Here is an 18,794-nt window from a genome sequence, read left to right on the forward strand (position 1 = left end):
GGTGGTTTTCAGAGTTCGTCAACAAATTAGTCAAAGTACTCAAAGCATCAAAAGTCCAACTAAAGATAATTCAATTTAAAGCAAAATTTTCAAAATGATGTGGCCTATGTAATACACAAACACACAGATGCACACACACACACACACACACACACACACACAAAGGATGGGAAGTGGTATTCACCAGTATGTTTGCGAGGGCTGGGAGTTTGACCACTTGTCTGTGTACAGAGTGAGCACGGTGAAAGAGAGAGAGAGAGAGAGGTTCGGGTTATTCTTGAAGCAAAGACATTCTATGCAGCAATGATAACATTTGACAAAGTGGCCACACAAATCCTGTTCACCCTGTCATTTTAACCATCGACACATTAACCAACTAGGCATTCAGCAAAACAAGCCAATGATTTTACTGGGCACAGATTTAGTGTGTACAACTTCCCAAGCAAACTCACTGCCACACACATACAGCACACAACTATTACCTGTTTCCTTCTCTCCCTTTGTTTCTGTTTCTCCCTGTGTGAGAGAGAACATCAGCATCATCAGACTGTGGTCCTTCAGGACGTTAAAAAGGAAAGTACTGAACTTAGACATCTCAATTCAATCTCAGTTCGCACAAATTACTATCAGCATATACAACCGACATTTTACTTTAATTAGTTTGATTAAAAATTTAGGTTTCAATGATGTTATGTCCACAAAACAATTTATAGATTTGACATATTTAAGGTATATCAGACATGTTCATCACATAATTAAAACAGTGCTTTTAATCTAAGACATAGCAAAAGAAAGTTTCATTTTTAGTTTGTTTTACAGACACTCAAAACATAATGAGCGCGTGTAATTACACTGCTAAGAACATAATGAATGCATGCATTACTTGTCATGCCCTAGAGAGTCACTTGGTGATACAGAAAAAAAAGTATAGACAAATGTCTGTTAGTTCTAACAGAACTACATCATTGTTTTTTCCTCTTCATCTTTCATCTCTGCAGCCCATCTCCCTGAGCAGTGCTTTTCAGGTTAAACTGACTGGGCAACCGTGGTCTAAAGGTTAGAGAACCGGGCTCAACATCCAGGACCAACATCCATGGCCGTGTGCCCTCGAGCAAGGCACTTAACCCCAATGCTCCCCAGGCACAAGGAATGCTGCCCACTGCTCCTGTGTCTGGTGTGTGTGTTCACTACTGGTGTGTTGGACAGGTTAAATGCAAAGGACAAATTCACTGCACAGTGTTTATGTGCAATCACAGAGATTTACATTTACAAAGAAATGCCTTTCACCGATTGTTAATCTGGAATGAAGGTCTGTTTTTGAGCATGTTATTGTCTTGACTCACTGCTGGAGGGTTAAAACAGTAAAATAGTGTTTTTGAACTCACTGCTGTTTGAAGGGTTTGGGGTCAGGCTGCTCCTCATCACCTGCTTCTGAATCTGCTTTCTCCTCTGGAATATCACAAGATCTGAAACAGGCCAAAAATATTAACTAACATACACACACACACACACACACACACACTAAGGGTATAAAGGGGAGCCACCCTAGTGACACAGAACAGATCACCTGAAATGATTGTCAGGGTTCATGTGGCAGAACCATTTGGGTGGGAGCAGGTCAAAGTCAAAGCCACTTGGGATTTTACGCCACTTCATACAATCATAACACTGCGCCCAATTCTGGTCTGGAGATTCCCTAAAGGATGTTACACATACACACACACACACACACACACACACACACACACACACACACACACATTAAATTGACTGCTATAACGGCTATTTGAGGAAAAGCGTGTTCATCATAAGGAAGGGGATCCTTCATAAACATAAAAATATAAAACACACGAAAGGGAACATGCTATCCAAGTCAGTGTCTGGGGACCTGTTAGCTAGTACTTTCCCTTTAGGAACAAAAACGTGAATAAAATGAGAGGAGACCTACACCATGTCCTCCACAGATACAGAGCTGTCTGGATTCCCTGAGCTTTTCTTATGACGTACTTCGTCCCAATACTCCTTCAGCTTTACAGCGACATTATGGATGGTTTTTCTAGAAGATGAACAGGATAAACCAGCATGTTGGTAGTGAAATTTAACCAGGAGCATCGCCACAATATGTAGAAAACAAGGACCTTTCAAAACACATAAAGAATGATGTGTCCAACAAATGGAATTGGGTAAAATGAAATTTTTATATCTCCTCGTCTTCGTCAGAGTGAAGAGCAGCTGTCACTCAAACAGACCTGTACTGTTCTGTGTCATCAAAGTCCTGCTTATTATGTGTTGGTTTGAGGAAATCACACTCAATCACGCCAATGACTCCCACTCCCTGGTTATTGGCCTGTCAAAAGAGTAAGTAGATGGGCATTCATTCAGGTATATGATTCTCTATATTTCTCTCACAAAGAAATGAAAACAAAACAGAAAAACAAAGACAGTTTATTCACAGATATGACTCTATGTCCAATTCCCACAAGCATCTAGTATCTGGATGCTAAAAATGACAGCAGTATCACCATCTCTGCATCTTGGCATCCTTTATTGAAGACACTGTCAATAAACTGATGTTGTAATCAGTCCAAAGACACATTATGACACAATTGCTCAAACACTATTGTTATTAGTAATGTGACATGTTACTGAGCAGTTTTATTGTGACAAACAACCAACATTGACTACAGTGATCAAAGTGTACAAAGATGTTGATGTAACGGGGAAATGAATCAGTTACCCTGGCATCAAAGACAGAGTTTGTCAGCTACTCACATCAGCACATCCCAGACACCAAAGTTATTTATCATATTATTTCTGTTCTGTTTGAGAAAGCTACCTAATGACTTTTAGACATACTTGAAAAGGTTTGTCTAAAACAAGTACATGTACACATTTTATCATAAGCGCACAACTGCTTACCAAAGATAGTTCTAAACTATGTGCGCTATTGTAGTTGAAAAGCAATGTTTTGAAATTTCAACTATTTGTTTTACACAAGACTACTAGTAACACACACATACTTTGAGCTGACAGCCGACACGCTTGTAGGCTTTGATGAGTCGGTTATTGTTGTACATCATGAGCCCATAATGCTGTTTGTTCTTGGTGTTGAACCCAAACGTGATCGGAATAGATTTCTGAAAATTTGATTTAAGGAGACTAAACAGTAAACTGATGTGGAAAATCTGCATACGCAGCCATAAAACTGGGATCATCTGTGTCTTTCCTTTTGGCCTTTTCTGATTTCTGTCCCTCCCACACCCTTTCCCTCTCTGGTGACTGTTTTGGTTTGTCTTCGTGGTCCGAGTGTAAGGATACAGGCTTAAGGAAGGTGGGTTTGTAGTAATCCTTTCTGGTGAATGCCAGGCTCTTGGAGATGAGCTGCGTCTTTACCCTCTTCTTACGGATGATGATCTGCATCCTGGGCTTCATGTACAGAATACTGCAGTACGCCTGAGACAGACACCACAAAAATAACACAACATGCAATGATACATCACACAAACACACAAGAAACACACAAATACATAAAACACATCACACAGTCACAAAAATAACACATCACACAAACTCAAAACACATCACAAAAACACAAATGAACATACAAATAAAATAAAAAACACAAATACATAACACACAAAATAACACATCACAGACACACACACGCACACACACACACACACACACACACACACACAATCACAACTTACACAACACACAATTATGCAACACAGAAACACACATTACAACCCCAAACAAAACCAGACAACAAGATAGGGAAAACCCAGGAGTATTAATACAAAGCTAAATGAGGCAAAACTAACTGAAAACAGGTGGAATCAAAAATTGAACTAACAGGACTAAACCAAAAAAACAGGGAGTAACACTTTAATCAAAACAGGACTCAACCAAGAAACCAGGAAGTAAATAGAACCTTAAACCAAAACTTAAACTTTCCCCACTACTGGGGCGAAAACAAGACAAACAGAGGAACACAGAAGAACAGAGAAGAACGGGGCATGACAGAGGAACAGAGAGATACAGGGAGGAACAGACAGGAAGAGGGTCCCAATTAACTTTCCATTTTTTTCTTTCCATTTGTTTTCCAAATCGATAAGAACATGCAATATTCAGCACAGCACATCTGGCTATTAAGATCTACTTTCTATAAGCCACAACAACTTTACTGCTTACCCCATTGAATTACTGATGAATCATCTGTATTTTCATTTTTAGAGCCAAACTGAAGCTGTGTATTCTACATTGATATGTTACAGCTGGAAGTTGCCATGGAATTATGTTAGTTGTCATAGAAGCAATATTTTTATTTAAAAACATTGTATTCCTATGTAATAATTGCAAAAGTTTCCTGCTTGGTGGGCCTCTACATACTGACAGAACTCTGACAACACAGTCAGAGCATATTTTTGTAAACACATTTCAAAATTCAATCATTTGTTTATGAATATCAAATAGAACATTTTGAATGACGTTACAGCCATGCTCTCTGGATAATTCAAAAGGGACAGTCCTGTAGCTGCTGCCACAGCCTGTTCTTCACTTTACTGTGAAACAATTCTCTTCACTAATAGTAATGTGGCTTTTCAACATCCCTTAATCCATGTATCTCAGCTAGTCTTACTAAATACTAACATTAGAGGTCTTACCCGCAGAGAGAAATCACTTTCAGGAGTGGACTCCATAAAACGCTCTGGTTTTCCGAAATTCTTTTTCTTGTCTTCAGACTCGTCCTCTGGTATCCTGATATCGTAGCTGTCCTTATCAAAATCAAACTCTGTCGGCTTTTCTGATGCCCTGTTGATGGAACATTTTGTCACACATAATAGCCCTGAACACAAGGGTCACTTAGTAAGTGCACCATGTTGGGCCAGCTGTAACTCTGTTCTAATTTGTATCTCATTGTCATTGCTGATGAGGGATCAGAGCCCATAAGAGAATGCTATTTCACACTTTAGAATGACCTCTTTTCTCACTCTTTCTCTCTCATCAAATCCTGCCTCACTTTTTATCTGAGGTTCTTACTCGCGAAGGTTCCAGATGATGATGCGGGTTCCTGTCCTGTCAGAGGTGCCGCTGGGTGTGTCAATTGCCTTGAACTCACACTTAAGTTCTTCTTCATTCTGGAACAAAGAGTGCTGCAGAATGTCCCTCAGACAATCTGCATGCTCTGGCAGGGCTTGGACTGGTTCACAGGTCAAGGGTCAATAGAGAACTCACTGCACCCAAAACAGCCACTGATTTGTGTAGAAGATAATCACTATCTACATATAAGTAGCTAAGACTGACACATTAAAAGACTTACTTCAATAATGAACAATGTTGACATACAGCTTAATAATGTCCAGTAAAGTTTATCTTATGTTCTTTAACAATTTTGTTAATATGCCTGTACTTCATTAAACTGTGTAATTTGGCAATCATTCATGTATTTAATAAAGGCAAAAAAATTGCCAACAAATTACACTGAGCACCTGACTATGGTCCAAATGTAGGATGCCTAGCAAACTAGTTGTTTTCTGGTGAGGCTGGCTAATTAGCTGTTTCAAATATTACTTCACAATAAAATACCCAGTATTAGGAGCTAAGACCCTACAGCTTGCCGGAAATCACTCAAGAAGAGGTCAAAATCTCTGACGGACAAAAGATATCAACATTTCGGTGGTCTCACTCAACTCAGAATGTTATCCACTAATGTTAATGCAAGATGCCTCTGTGCACATTTGATCATCTCTGGTTTCCAATGCACACGCGTCTTCAATCAATATGTTTTGAGTAAATACGTGAATACAAATGTATCAAGTTGTGTTTGATAGATCTTTCAGTTATTTGATGTATCAACTACTTTGTGGACAGATAAGACATAGGTTTTATGAGTATAAGCTGTTTGTTCAATAGGGTTTACCCATCCAGCCTTCCTTCTCATATCTCAGTATAATTTTCCCTCTCCCATGTATCATTCTCTCTGTCAGCCTTTCTCTCTCAATGTGTTAGGATACTCTGGTTCTTTCCGTTGTATGTAAAGGTGACTATGGGAACAATTACGTTCTCAGCTCCTATCTCCTCTAAGTATGTCTGGGAGAGCAGGCCCACACACATGGTCTCCTTGGTCTTCGAAAACACGATGGCGTCCTTCCCCAGTCGCATAGAGCCTGACTTGAACCCATTACCGTAGCGACCTACTGGATTATGGTCATCTTTTGCCTCTTTGCCACTGAAGCCAAAACTGTAAAAAATGTGAGAAAACAAGAGAGGGAGAGGGAGAGATAAATGGGAGCAATGAGAGAGAAAGATGTTAAAGTAAATGTAAATGTGGAAGATAAAAAAGAAATTGGAGATGAGCAACCTAACCTTTCTGCTCATCAAGCACCCACTCATTTGGTCATTACAGTTTTTTTATGATTGCTTGCACACTTGTTGCGGAATTTGTCTCATTGTGTCAAAACACACACAAGCCAAATAAAACACAACACTTGGAGCTAAACATCTCATTTACATGTCAAAATGAAACTCTACAATCAAAACCCTAACAATCCTTTTTCAAAATGACATTTTTGCAACAAAATGATACACACATGCACCATTTGAATTACTCTTTGAAAGCAGCAATGACACATTGATGTACTTTATACAAAACATCTCTGTCTTTAGTATTTCATATACCTTTTTAATTTTCTCATACAGTCGCAAGTGAAAAATTGTTCCAATACAGTACATCCACTCTCATTTCAATGAACACACAAAAAAGAAAGGCTACAGAAGAAAAATATATACAGCTTATTTTTTCCCGCCATGGTAGGTTTTTACAACAACAAGAAAACACAAAGAAAAATAGAATTGCAGTACAGTAATCAATACAATATCTTACGTTAAACTCAGAAATAATTACAGTAAAATTACAGTGCAATGGTAAACAAAAATTAGTATTGTAAGGAATTGTAAGGGATGAGGTGGATGGTTTATGGATCCTGCCCTCTGTTAGGGTCTGGCCATATCTCCTTGCTCACATCACAAGCAATGTCATCCCTGGCTGGGCAACAGGGAAAATATCGCCTTACGTGTCGTATCCAACCCTGGACTGACCCCACCTCAGAGTCTCCACATGCCTCTTCCATCGCTTGCAGAAGAGGCAGGCAGGCATGTGATTGGTGGTCATGCACTTTCCAACACCAAGCCAAAAAGAATTCCTCAGTAGGACTTAGAAATGGGGAGTAAGGGGGCAAGTATACAACTGTGAAGTTATTGTGGTAGGTGAACCAGTCTCAGACCAGAGCAGCAGGGGTGGAAACTGACATTATCCCAGATCACAACAAACCTGGGCTGCTCTGGTCTGTCCAGTACAAGTATGTAGCGCATGCAGAAATGTGATTATGTGTGCTGTGTTGTAGCGACCTAGGTTGGCATGGTGATGAAGAACACCTTGCAGACTCCTTGCAGGAGCCCCCACATTCATTTTCTCTTTTCTCTTCACTCTCTTCTCCCTCCCCCTCTCTCTCTCTATATAAACTCTTACATGAACATCTATAAGTGATATATACATATATACACCGTGTGTATTCATGTATTAACTCAAAACATATTGATTTTACCTCATAGCTCATATTTTCGCCACACATGCTAGCAGTGATAACTAGGTGTAGGAAAACTTCATTTACTTTAGAAGGGACCAATAGGGGTAGCTAATTAGATTTCTAGAATGAAGCAATAGGGTTGGTCAAGTAGATCTTGGTTAGATTTGATTTCCCTAGACCTTTAGCCACCACTTAAGCCTGCCCTTGATCTGGAGATATTTCATATTGCCTGGAAAGAAAGTCTTTGAATTACAAGGAAGCTTTCTTGAGACTCCTCTTCTGCAGAGTTTCAGAAGTAAATATAGCCACAAGCGGCGATGGCGGTCCCTCACACCTCTGGCAATTTGCTATCTGTGACATTTCATCATCCAATAGTGCACTCATATCTCATGTGTGTGCCAAATTACATGGTCATAGCAACAGCTAAAAGGATTTTCTTATCAACAGAATCATTTTTACGTGAACCACGCAATCTGCCTAAAGCAGTACCATGAACAGGTGGGCTTTTTTGGATTAACGATTTCCTTTGTGCACATGCAGGCGTACATCCATAGGCTTAAATGCATAGTGAAAGTTCTTGCTTATAAAAGTTTCTAAATTACTATGTGCAGTTTTTTTCTTTTAACATTTCCCAGCTACCACAAAACCACAAAATATGACCAACCAACTTGCTGAGGTATTGGCAAAAAAACACAGATATTACTGTTAAATTAATGTTCATGTGTGTCCTTAGACACTGTAGATATCAGTGCCATTATTCTAAATAAAACTACAAAAAAAAGAAAACCTTTCGCTACGCTTCAGTACGCTTCGCTATTGTTTCAGTATGATCATGTCCAGATAAACAGTGTGTGCACTTCTTTGGTCAGTTATTGCCGGCAAAATATAATTAATAAAAACTGACCAGCAGGAAGGCAGAGAACTTTCTTTAAGCAACATACAACTTTAAAAATTAGTGTTTTTAAACTGAATATGAATTCATGTTCAATTTAAAAACACTTATTTTTAAAAGAACCACTGATGGTTCAAACGTTTTACAAATGACTGGACATTAAAAAAAAAATCAATGTATTCTCTTTAGTGCACTTTGTACATTGTTAATTGATGAATCAAACAATTCATTTCATTATATTTCATTATTTTTGAGTGCATTCTCAATGTACAGCACTTTCTCACCAAGTGCAGGTATTGGGTTTGTTGAGTTGAGACCAACTGATAGTTGAAATGAATAGCAGACAACACCAGTTACATCCTATTGGTTTCAACTGGGTTGAACTGGTGGAGCAGCCACTGCCCATGGCTCTGTTGGTCTGAACGGGTTTTAAATGGTTTCAACTGGTATTCTTAACTGGGCAAACCAATAGAATCTGAAAACCCAATTGGAACCAATAGAAACCAGTAGAGACCAATAGAGACCCGTTCATCCCAATAGACTGGCTACTGGTTTTTCAACTGGAATTTCCACTAGGGCGTAAATGTCATTATGTTCAATAACTGCATACACTAACACATCTTTACACAACACCTAGTCATATAACCTGCAATAGCACCACAACCCTTTTTGTTGTGCTGTATAAATATGCATCTCACAAATTTTCTTTATTCCAATGCATGATGCAGAATTGTTTTACCCATCTTGGCTATAGTGCTTAAGACGGTTCGTCGAATTCATTTCAGATTTGGTGTACATGAATTCATGGGTGTCCTGACTTCATACTGTGAAGGGATCGCAATCATTTTTTGGGTTTTTGTTTCACCAGTCTGACGAGTGACAAGATGTTTAACCAATCAAATAAATGAGTTTGGTTGGTCTAGAGGTCAAGGGAAGCCGATATGTTTGTTTATGCGTTTAAAACACATTAGCGGTGTTGCTAATTCACTGAAGTCAGGAGGAATGCCGCATGCTAAAAGCAGTGACTTGCCTTTTGAAAAATAAAAGTGAAAGCCATAAGCGTATGCTACATGACGTAAACAGACTTATACTCCTATTGCTTAAAATTGCCATGTACTGGAATAGAAGCGAAGTTAGAAATCCATATCACAATAGCCTGAAGTCGTTTCTTTAAACCAGCTAACAGTATAGGCAGCTCTGTTCGAAATGTGCACTTTACAGACCAACCAGGTGCAGATATTCTGGCATTTGTTTATGCAACAGAAATAATAATTACGAATATCCGGCGTATAATTAAGTTGCAGCGTAACGTCCAAATAGTGTCTGAAATGTATCAACAGCAGTCAACCGTTATCCCCTAGAGAGTATTCCATGTAGCAAACACTAGTGAGTGAGTGAGTGAACAGGTGAGCATTTCGAACACGGGGAATGTCTCAAGGGGTATACCATGTCGTAGAATCTCAATACAACGCCCACGCTGCAACTCAAAATTTGATGGGTTAGATATCCTGTCACTCATCAGACTGGTGAAACTGGTCAAAAATCTGTTCAGTGGCACCCAAATTCATCCTTCACCAATGACCACACTGTTCAACATATTAGAAATACCTTCACAATATGAAATCAAGACACCGGTGACTTCATGTACACAAAATTTGAATTGAATCCCACGAACCAACAGGGAGCACTATAGCCGAGATGAGTGAAAAAGCCACTCTTTCTATTGCCAGATGGTGGTGCTATACCAGGGTGTCCCTCTGAGTATGTGGATATCGTCATAACCATCATAACCAATAACCTGTGAAGTTTGAGCTGTATCAAGCAATGCATGGAGAATTTATGACGCATTCCTATTTGTGTGGTGAGATATATAAATTCATTGTGTCATCGTTTCAACACACAAATCCCTCGGCAATTTAAAATCTGCAACATCTTTACATCGTACATAGGAAATCTGACATGAATTCAATGAACCATCGAGGAGGAGTATGTCAAAATGTAACGCGTGTCAAAACACCAAAACCCAAAATAATTACTTCCTGTAGGGAATGGCTAATACAATGTAACTGCAAATTTGTTCATCTTGGGGAGACCCACATGCCTACAAAATCTGGAACATGTAGGTGAAACCACATGCCAAGCACAAGGCTCAATGCCATATGGGGGCGCTATGGAGTCCCTGGGCCACACCCTAGGGCCAAGCTTCCGTCTCTGAGTAACTGTCACAAGCACAGATGTGTGTACTGAATTTCATGAGTTTTCGCTCACCTCAAAAATGGCCAAGTCTTGAATAATAATAATAATAATAATAATAATAATAATAATAACAATCCCTTATTATTGTTATTAATGATATTCCTTAGGGAAACAATAGGGCCTTGCACCTTTAGTACATGTGCCCTCTGGTAGACACTGGAGGCGCAGCACCTTTGGTGCTTGGGCCCTAAAAAATAAATAAATAAATAAATAAATAAATAAATAAATGAAAATAATCCTTATGAAAACAATGGGGCCTTGCACCTTTGGTGCTCTGGCCCTAACCAGGGGCCTCATGTACAAATGTTGCATATGCACAAAAATGTTGCGTACGCCATCTTTCATACTCACGGTCGGATGTATCAGGAGTGAAATGAACGTGAGAATGTGCATTCCTTCACGCCAACTTCATGTCTGGTGTACGCACATTTCTAATGGTTTTTGTCCGTTGGTGACACTTAGAGGCTATGCAGTGAAACTGCTAACATTGGGAATTGGTTTACGAGTCTGTCGGACCACATGGAGATGCTGGAGACGCTGGGCTGTTTGGAGGGGACTCAGAGTGCGTGCCACTGCACTCTCTTCCCGCTGCACAGTCTGACTGAAAATAAAGAAATCACACTAAAGCCAAAGAACATACACTGCAGCCTATTCATTGTAAATAGGGATGTCTATTTGGCATCATTGCATCTTCACATGTAAACTTTTATCTGGTATGCTCTGGGAAGGCTGGTAGGTTCTATAGGAAGGTTCCGCAAATACATGGAATTTTTTTTTTGCTTTATTGCATATGCATTCAGAATTCTCTCTAACATGCCAGCAATACCCCCGTAAAAATGGTGCCGCCCACAACAGAGGAAAATCTCTGTTCTAACGGTGTGAGTTCCTTGACTCCTGCCACCACTTCATGTCCACCTTAATGTCAGAGCACCTCTTTTGAATTTCATTTACCGTTCTGTTCTCCAATGCCACCGTATTAATAGCCTCCGCGACACTGTCCCACTTCATTTTTTTTCTTTTATTATAACGTCAGAGGATAGAGTCCCAAATAAAATACATTTTCCGGCCTCTTCCTCTAACAATAGCACCTCCACCTCGCACTCGATGAAATTTTCTTTTTTTTTTTTTGCCAAATTGACACTTGCTTTTGCCATTCTCCCTGAATTTCAAGAGAGGGGATCATTGGTCTATTCATACTCATTAGCATATTACAGTCGGTCTAACTGAGGGAAGAGAGAGGGTGGAGTGTGGTGCTCGTGCATGTGCGCTCAATTTAACGTTGACTGAGATGTACAAAGAAAAGGTATGTGAAATCCTGCGTGCGCACGGTTTCATAAATCTGAGTTTTTTTGTGCGTACACAGCTTTCCATCTTCATGTGTACGCTATCTTTTAGTATGAATTCTACGCAAGGCTTTGTACATGAGGCTCCAGGAATCACATTTGTCAATCCCTTTGTTCAAATTAGTTTTAGTAGTAATGATCTTAAGATTTTTTTTTAGTGGAAAAATAGTTAAGATAACACATGAAACGAGATTGTTTTCAACATGTGACCTGATGATAGGGATGCTGATGTGCTTAAACATTGAATCTGGTGTCTGTTAGGTGTTAAGGCGAGTGGTTTTTGCTTTGGTGTGCACTGGTCCTAAATGCAGGGAGGCTTGGGCCATAAAAACTTGTTGAAGAGACAAAGGGGGAGGGAGGGATTGACAGTTGCAGTCTACACAACTGGAATCTACATAATTCATAAATATAAATATCTATTTGAATGACGCTCTAAATCCCTTTTGTGTGAAAAGTTTCAGCAAATTACAATCTAATCTTTTAAATATATTCCCACAGTATTTTATAAATAACATGTCATTTTCATCCTTCACTGATGTCCTAAATTACCTTCCTTGATTCCGCTTGTAATTTGTAAAATGTGTGTATTTGTTTTTCACCAGAGGTCACTGATCATCCATTAATTTGATACTTTACTTTGGCAGTTGACTGAATACATGACCATGAAGTGATTCATCTGTGAGCTCCCTTATTACCTGCTGAGGCTATACTTCACCCTAGCTCTGAGTCACACCTCTATGTAGTGGGTGACACAGCAAAGGACTCAAACAACATTCAAAATTAAAACAAAATTGCCGTAACCCTTATGTTTCATAGAAACTTTGGCCTTCTGTGTTCTTCTGGCTATGCTCCCCTTGACAAGTGGGATTAAATGGTAGTCAAAAAGTATTGTCTCACACAGAGTGAAACACAGTACCTGGGGCACACCAGGGCTCTTACGACTTCAGGAAAGAAAGGTGAAGACTGAACGCAATAGGCTGAGGCCAACTTTAGTGACTCAGGTGAGGGTATGGCTAGAGTATGCTGTCTATTATAAAAGGTAACTTGAATATTTAACTTCTCCCCTCACAGACATGATTATTACAGGGAATGATTAAGTGAAGTTAAATGGAGTGTTTTCTTTCTGTCCTATAATCTTTTGGGTCACCGCTACATATTACTTGAAGATTATGACTCCTCAACTGATGACAAAGGTATGGCATATGTAATATTCTTGTTTCTGTTGTTATTTACCCGTTTTAGCATATGTGTTGTCATGCCTCCACCTCTGTCTTCTGACCAAACAGATCTCTGTGTTGCTGGCCAATTAGCTACCGGCTTAATCACCATAATATCAGATGATAGCACACACCTGTCTCTTGTTCATTAGATTTTGTGTATAAATACTACTGGCTTTCTCACTGCCCAGGGACACTGGAAAACATTTTGAATTGGGGGTGCTGAAGGTCAGTGGAATACATACAGTGTATAGTACAATGTCATACTATGTGTACCCCATTGAACAGACAGGATAACTTATATCTACTGATTTTAGCCAAAGAACCTCACACACGGCAGAAAGCCAAATCAATTATATACAGTAATGGCACGATGCAGACCAAACGACATGAAAATTGGGAAACTCAGCTTGGCACACCAATGATATAGGCTTATACAATGTGCAAGTCAAAAGAAATCATCTCTATCTCAGTTATCAAAAATTGCATTGACAATACATGCATTAGTTCAATATCTTTAACTCATACTACTGCTGAATTTATGGGCAATAGGAAATGCCTCTAAAAGCAGATGTATAAAAGTGGCCAACTTAAATTACTTGGTAAATACTGTAAACATCAGAGCAACCACAGAAATTATGCACAGGAGAGGAGTGAGATAAGGAGAGAGAGGGAGAGATGGACACTGTGTTAGGGACGGACACCGTGGCTGAATCTTAGGGTTTTTGAATAAATCAGAAATTCTCTTCTGCAACATTTTGAACAATGCTATATGTCTGTGGTCCATGTTGAGTATCTAACAGAGATTATGTCCCTCTGTGGGTGCATCAATTGTAATTGGCAAAGACAGATCTGATAGGTTAATACACATTTTGAAAATAAGTAAATCAAAAATAAAAATAAAATGTCCACTGTCCCATCTGCTCATAGGCTTACAGTAAAACAAAAATATCCCAGTATGAAAAATATTTTATTAATAATATATATATATATATATATATATATATATATATATTTATTTATTTTTTATTTTTTATTTTATTTTATTTTTTTTTAATTACCATTGCAGTTAAACAATACAGAACAAACGGAGTGCTGCAGCACCCTACACATCCCCACTTCTCACGCCCGTTTTGCTGTCAGTGGCAATGTCTCTTACCAAATAATGCTATTCCTGTTTAGCTTCCCTGTTGGCATACTTGGTTCTGTAGTATCGAGCATCACCTGTTTCCTGATTAATGATTCCTTGTCTAACCTTTAGTAGTCTGACAACTGTATTCCAAACTCTGTTAGTTTTGTGATTTGAAATTTGTTTCCAAACCCGTTTCCTTGGACATACCTGAGCATTTTGAACATTGTTTGGTAGTCCATACCAACTCCGTTATCCACAAAGGTGAGGCAGACCTTTTCTTTGATCACTGTCTTGTCTATCCAGAAGTTCTTTGCCCCCACATCTGGGTCGTATGCATTGTCTGGAGAAAAGAATACGAACAATATACGAACAATTGTAAAATTACACAGACTACATGCATTATTTTCTGAGCAAAATTAAAAACATTAAATGAATAGGCCTTATTGAAAAACTGACTAATAGATAGAACTGTGAGGGCAAGACTATGTATCAAAATAATGCAGACTGGTCAGCCAGCATTTTCTGGACTTATTTATTAGGGGTCCTAGTGCAGCTGGAACCCTCCTGTTTTTACTTGGATTATCATTATTATTATTATTATTATTATTATTATTATTATTATTTTGTTATCATTATTAATCTTCCAGCACTTTTCCAATTTTGCCCATAAAACCAAGCCTGTGCATCAAAAAGTCACCAAATTTGGTAGGATAGTAGAGGATCATCTCCTGAATAATTGTCTACAATATGGCATCCATAGGTCACATTACCTGGCAGCCATCGCCATTTTCAAAAGCTCAGCCCCCTTGACCCATTTGATGAAAAGTCACAAAACTTGGTATACTGGTTCTTCTCATCACGAGGAACAACTTTGCCTCTTGAACCTGTCAAGTCCAGCCAACCTTTACAGCCATATTGAGTGGATTTTGAGGTAATTTGCATAATTATGATTTCAGCAAAAATGATATCATCTCCTGGACGCGAAGATGAAGCTGCTACATCAAAAAACTTGGTTGCCACAAACCTATTGATTTGTTTCTTTTACTAATTAATATGCAAATGAGCCAGTTTCATTCACCGTTGCATCAATCATTCTGAAATTTCTTGTGCACAATGACAAGGCCTCACTGACAGGATATCCCAAATTTGAGAGCAATCCATCAAAAAAACACAGACTGCACAAACACTTGAACACGTACATTTTTGACCCAGTTTTTAAAGTGAAAAATATACTGAAATATCTTCATCACAGACTTTTAGTGCATGAAATTGAAGACCCCCAGGCAATTAGCTTAATTGTGATTGGACCCTGGAATTGCTGCTTGCAGCTATATTAAAAAAAAACCCAAAAAAAAACCACACATATAATATCTTCCATCTTTCTGTTGATGATCTCATAGAAAATGAAATTCAAAATATGTTCTGTTAAGTTTAAGTGATTGCACACACACACTGTGAACAGTGAATTTGTGCTCTGCATTTATCCCATCCAACACCAGTAGTGAACACACACACCAGATGCAGGAGCAGTGGGCAGCATTCCTTGCACCTAGGGAGCATTGGGGTTAAGTGCCTTGCTCAAGGGCACACGGCCGTGGATGTTGGGCCTGGGAATTGAGCCAGCAACCCTCCAGTCACAAGCCTGGTGCTCTAACCTTTAGACCACGGCTGCCCTTTTGTGGAAACTTTGTGAGGAATGTTTTTCACTGGTGTAATTTCGCTGGTGTAATTTGAAAGAAATCTGTGACTCCTCTCAAGTAAAAAGAGATTTGTTCTTCATGTGTCATTCAAAATAGCCTGGACTATTGGGAATTACTAAAACGTGGTATTTTCTCTCAACATTTCATTTGGCTTGCTACACAAAAAGACACTGGCTGAGACCAACTTGAAAGACTTGTAAAACGTTAAAAAAAAAGATATTACAATCTACTACAATTAAAAGACTATTGATTATTGGCTATTTCATATTTGTCAGTGGATCAGGAAACCAAATAAAAGACTCCAGTTTCCCTATTACATCTTTTACCTATATTTGCCTTTTGCCAATTTGCTTATTGATTTTTTGGCCTATTGTTCCATATGCAGTGATAATTATTTTCTTATTTGTAAATCTGATAATTCTCATTTGAACTTGTTTTACTTACATAAGATTACTGCCTCAGTTGTTGTTAAGACATTGATTAAGTAGTTTTCAGCATTTGTTCTGCCATTGACCATACAAAGTGTGAGAAGGAAAAGTGAACTTGGCTTCTTTGCATTTTTGGGCTTTATTGCATCTTCTTTTAGCACTCCTGTTTTTGGTTCTCTCCACCCTTTATGATGTTTGAGTCTGTGCAAGTGGTGGGCTTTTTGTTTGTTGTTTTCCCTGTTCTGTGTTTATCTCGGCAGTGCTTCAAAGGCCTTTGTTTTCCAATTTTATGCTAGAGGCTGGTTGAGCGACATTTTTTTCTTAATTGTTGTTTTAATTTGCAAAATGGTGTTTGCTATGTGCTGACCTGCACAAAATTATTAATTTGTTTATATCCGTGGAACCCTTTCCCCCTTGTACCTTATTTTTGACTCATTTTGACTTCAACGCATTCTTGCTATGGTCATGGTAGTCTCCTGTGCCTGCCAATTTTCTCTTTTTTTCCTGCAGATTTTAAGAAACAAAATTTAAGCTAACCATATTAGTGTTCAGTAAAGTAGTAGCTCTTGTCATGAACACATTGAAAATTATTCTCAACTTGATTCTTAAGTTTATATTACTATTTTTCCTCTTAAACTAATTTATAAGGCTGAATGAGTTTTTAGACGCAGGCGATTTAGAGCCCCTGTTCGGCGTTGATGAGTTTTCTCTCACTTTTGGATTTTTCAGGTCATTCTAATTATGTTGCTTCCATTATGTATTACTGGAATGAAAAGTAAATTTATACAGTTGACCAATTAAAAAAGGTTTTCATGCAAAAGGAAAAGGAAAATCTGACACTGCACAATGGGAATCCCCATTATGTATAACTGTGTTGAATTTAGCATTGTTTGAAAATCATTTTGAATATCATTTCTGGTGTGACTCACCAATTAGTGCCGCGATTGCGCCGAAGGCCCAGGTGTGGCTGGTGGAATTTGAATGCAGGAACTTGGGACTGATCTGGAGTGAGGAAACAGTGAGGCCGCATGAGTCAGAGTAAATGAGACATTTCACATTTTCCAAAACTTCCAGAGTTCGGAAAAAGTATTTTCAAAAATTATTACAAAACAAACGTCAAAATACTTGTATCAAATAAAGTTTCTGCACGCCCACATGATATAGAATGAAGCACTGATTATCTATTCAACTGTACTTCAGAAACGTATAATTTTGCAACATGGATCTCTGAGTCAAGGTTCCACATTACCCAAAGAGAACCAAAAACAAACAAACAAACAAACAAATAAACAAACAAACAAAAAACAGTAGGAATCTCACATTTTTGTTTGACGAGGCCTTTTTTGCGCCTTTGCAAAACGTGCTGTTGAAAGAATTTCGGGTTAGAATAGAACTACTTGAGATAAGGTGAGGTTTGTGAGTTGAGCCATTTTTGTGGAATAACAAAATAACAACCAAAATCTCACCGCTGACGTTAGACTTAGGGATGGAAATAGAACTGTAATATATTGTAGGTATCTTACGATGCTTGTGTAAAGCGGTCGTGAACACTACCTGCATTAGTGAACGGTCCCTACAATAAATAAGTCTGTGAATATCAAGTAATGAATGTTTTTAATCGCGTTCAAATTACTGGGTCAAAAAAAGAAAGAAAAAAGAAAACGATCCCAGACAAGACCTACGCATCCAATTACTAGTTATACCTCTTTATCTCATCGGTTTGCCCTCTGTCTTTGATGGGACATGTAAGTCATCATTTGTAACATTTCATGAAAAAGATTCTAGAGTTTATGAACACAAAACATGTGTAAATCAAACATTTGCCGTTAAAGAAAAATTCCATTCATCCCTTCCCTTTGTAGAAAATGAAACTGAAACCCCCTTCTTAAAACCGCCGCTTTTTTCTGGATTCTCCTCAATTTCAAGGGGTTCTTGATTAGCTCGTGAGGAGAAAATGTCACTGTGACATTAAATTTCAAACGAGCAAATTGCGATTAATGTCGATTTTCGAGTGACAAGCGTAGTTGTTCAACGTTAAAACGGACTTACTCAGTTATGATAACAAATTTAATCAGTATTGTTGCCGTTGCCTGACAACAACCCAACATGTCACTGTTGAAAAACAGTTTCTTTTCCTACAGCGGGTACAAATTCTTGCTTGTATTGCAGCAACAATGTGTGAACCGAACATAACTTACCATACTGGCCGGTATACCTCGATTTATTTGTGCCGCCAT

General features: G+C 38.6%; 1 protein-coding gene across 1 annotated transcript in view; it reads right to left on the bottom strand.

The window, feature by feature from the left end:
* Positions 1-18,794, bottom strand: part of LOC115806341 (MORC family CW-type zinc finger protein 3-like) — a 22,618-nt gene extending 3,824 nt beyond the window's left edge. Inside the window, exons 1-12 of the mRNA XM_030767014.1 lie at positions 18,756-18,794; positions 17,487-17,559; positions 14,637-14,769; positions 6,018-6,244; positions 5,044-5,203; positions 4,668-4,815; positions 3,319-3,453; positions 3,021-3,137; positions 2,250-2,347; positions 1,949-2,056; positions 1,568-1,696; positions 1,386-1,466 (exon numbers count right to left, since the gene is read on the bottom strand). Of these exons, the coding sequence (XP_030622874.1) occupies positions 1,386-1,466; positions 1,568-1,696; positions 1,949-2,056; positions 2,250-2,347; positions 3,021-3,137; positions 3,319-3,453; positions 4,668-4,815; positions 5,044-5,203; positions 6,018-6,244; positions 14,637-14,769; positions 17,487-17,559; positions 18,756-18,794 (1,448 nt within the window). The remainder of the gene's footprint in view (positions 1-1,385; positions 1,467-1,567; positions 1,697-1,948; positions 2,057-2,249; positions 2,348-3,020; positions 3,138-3,318; positions 3,454-4,667; positions 4,816-5,043; positions 5,204-6,017; positions 6,245-14,636; positions 14,770-17,486; positions 17,560-18,755) is intronic.

The sequence above is a fragment of the Chanos chanos genome, chromosome 3 (genome assembly GCF_902362185.1).
Source record: "Chanos chanos chromosome 3, fChaCha1.1, whole genome shotgun sequence".
Classification (NCBI taxonomy): Eukaryota; Metazoa; Chordata; class Actinopteri; order Gonorynchiformes; family Chanidae; genus Chanos; species Chanos chanos.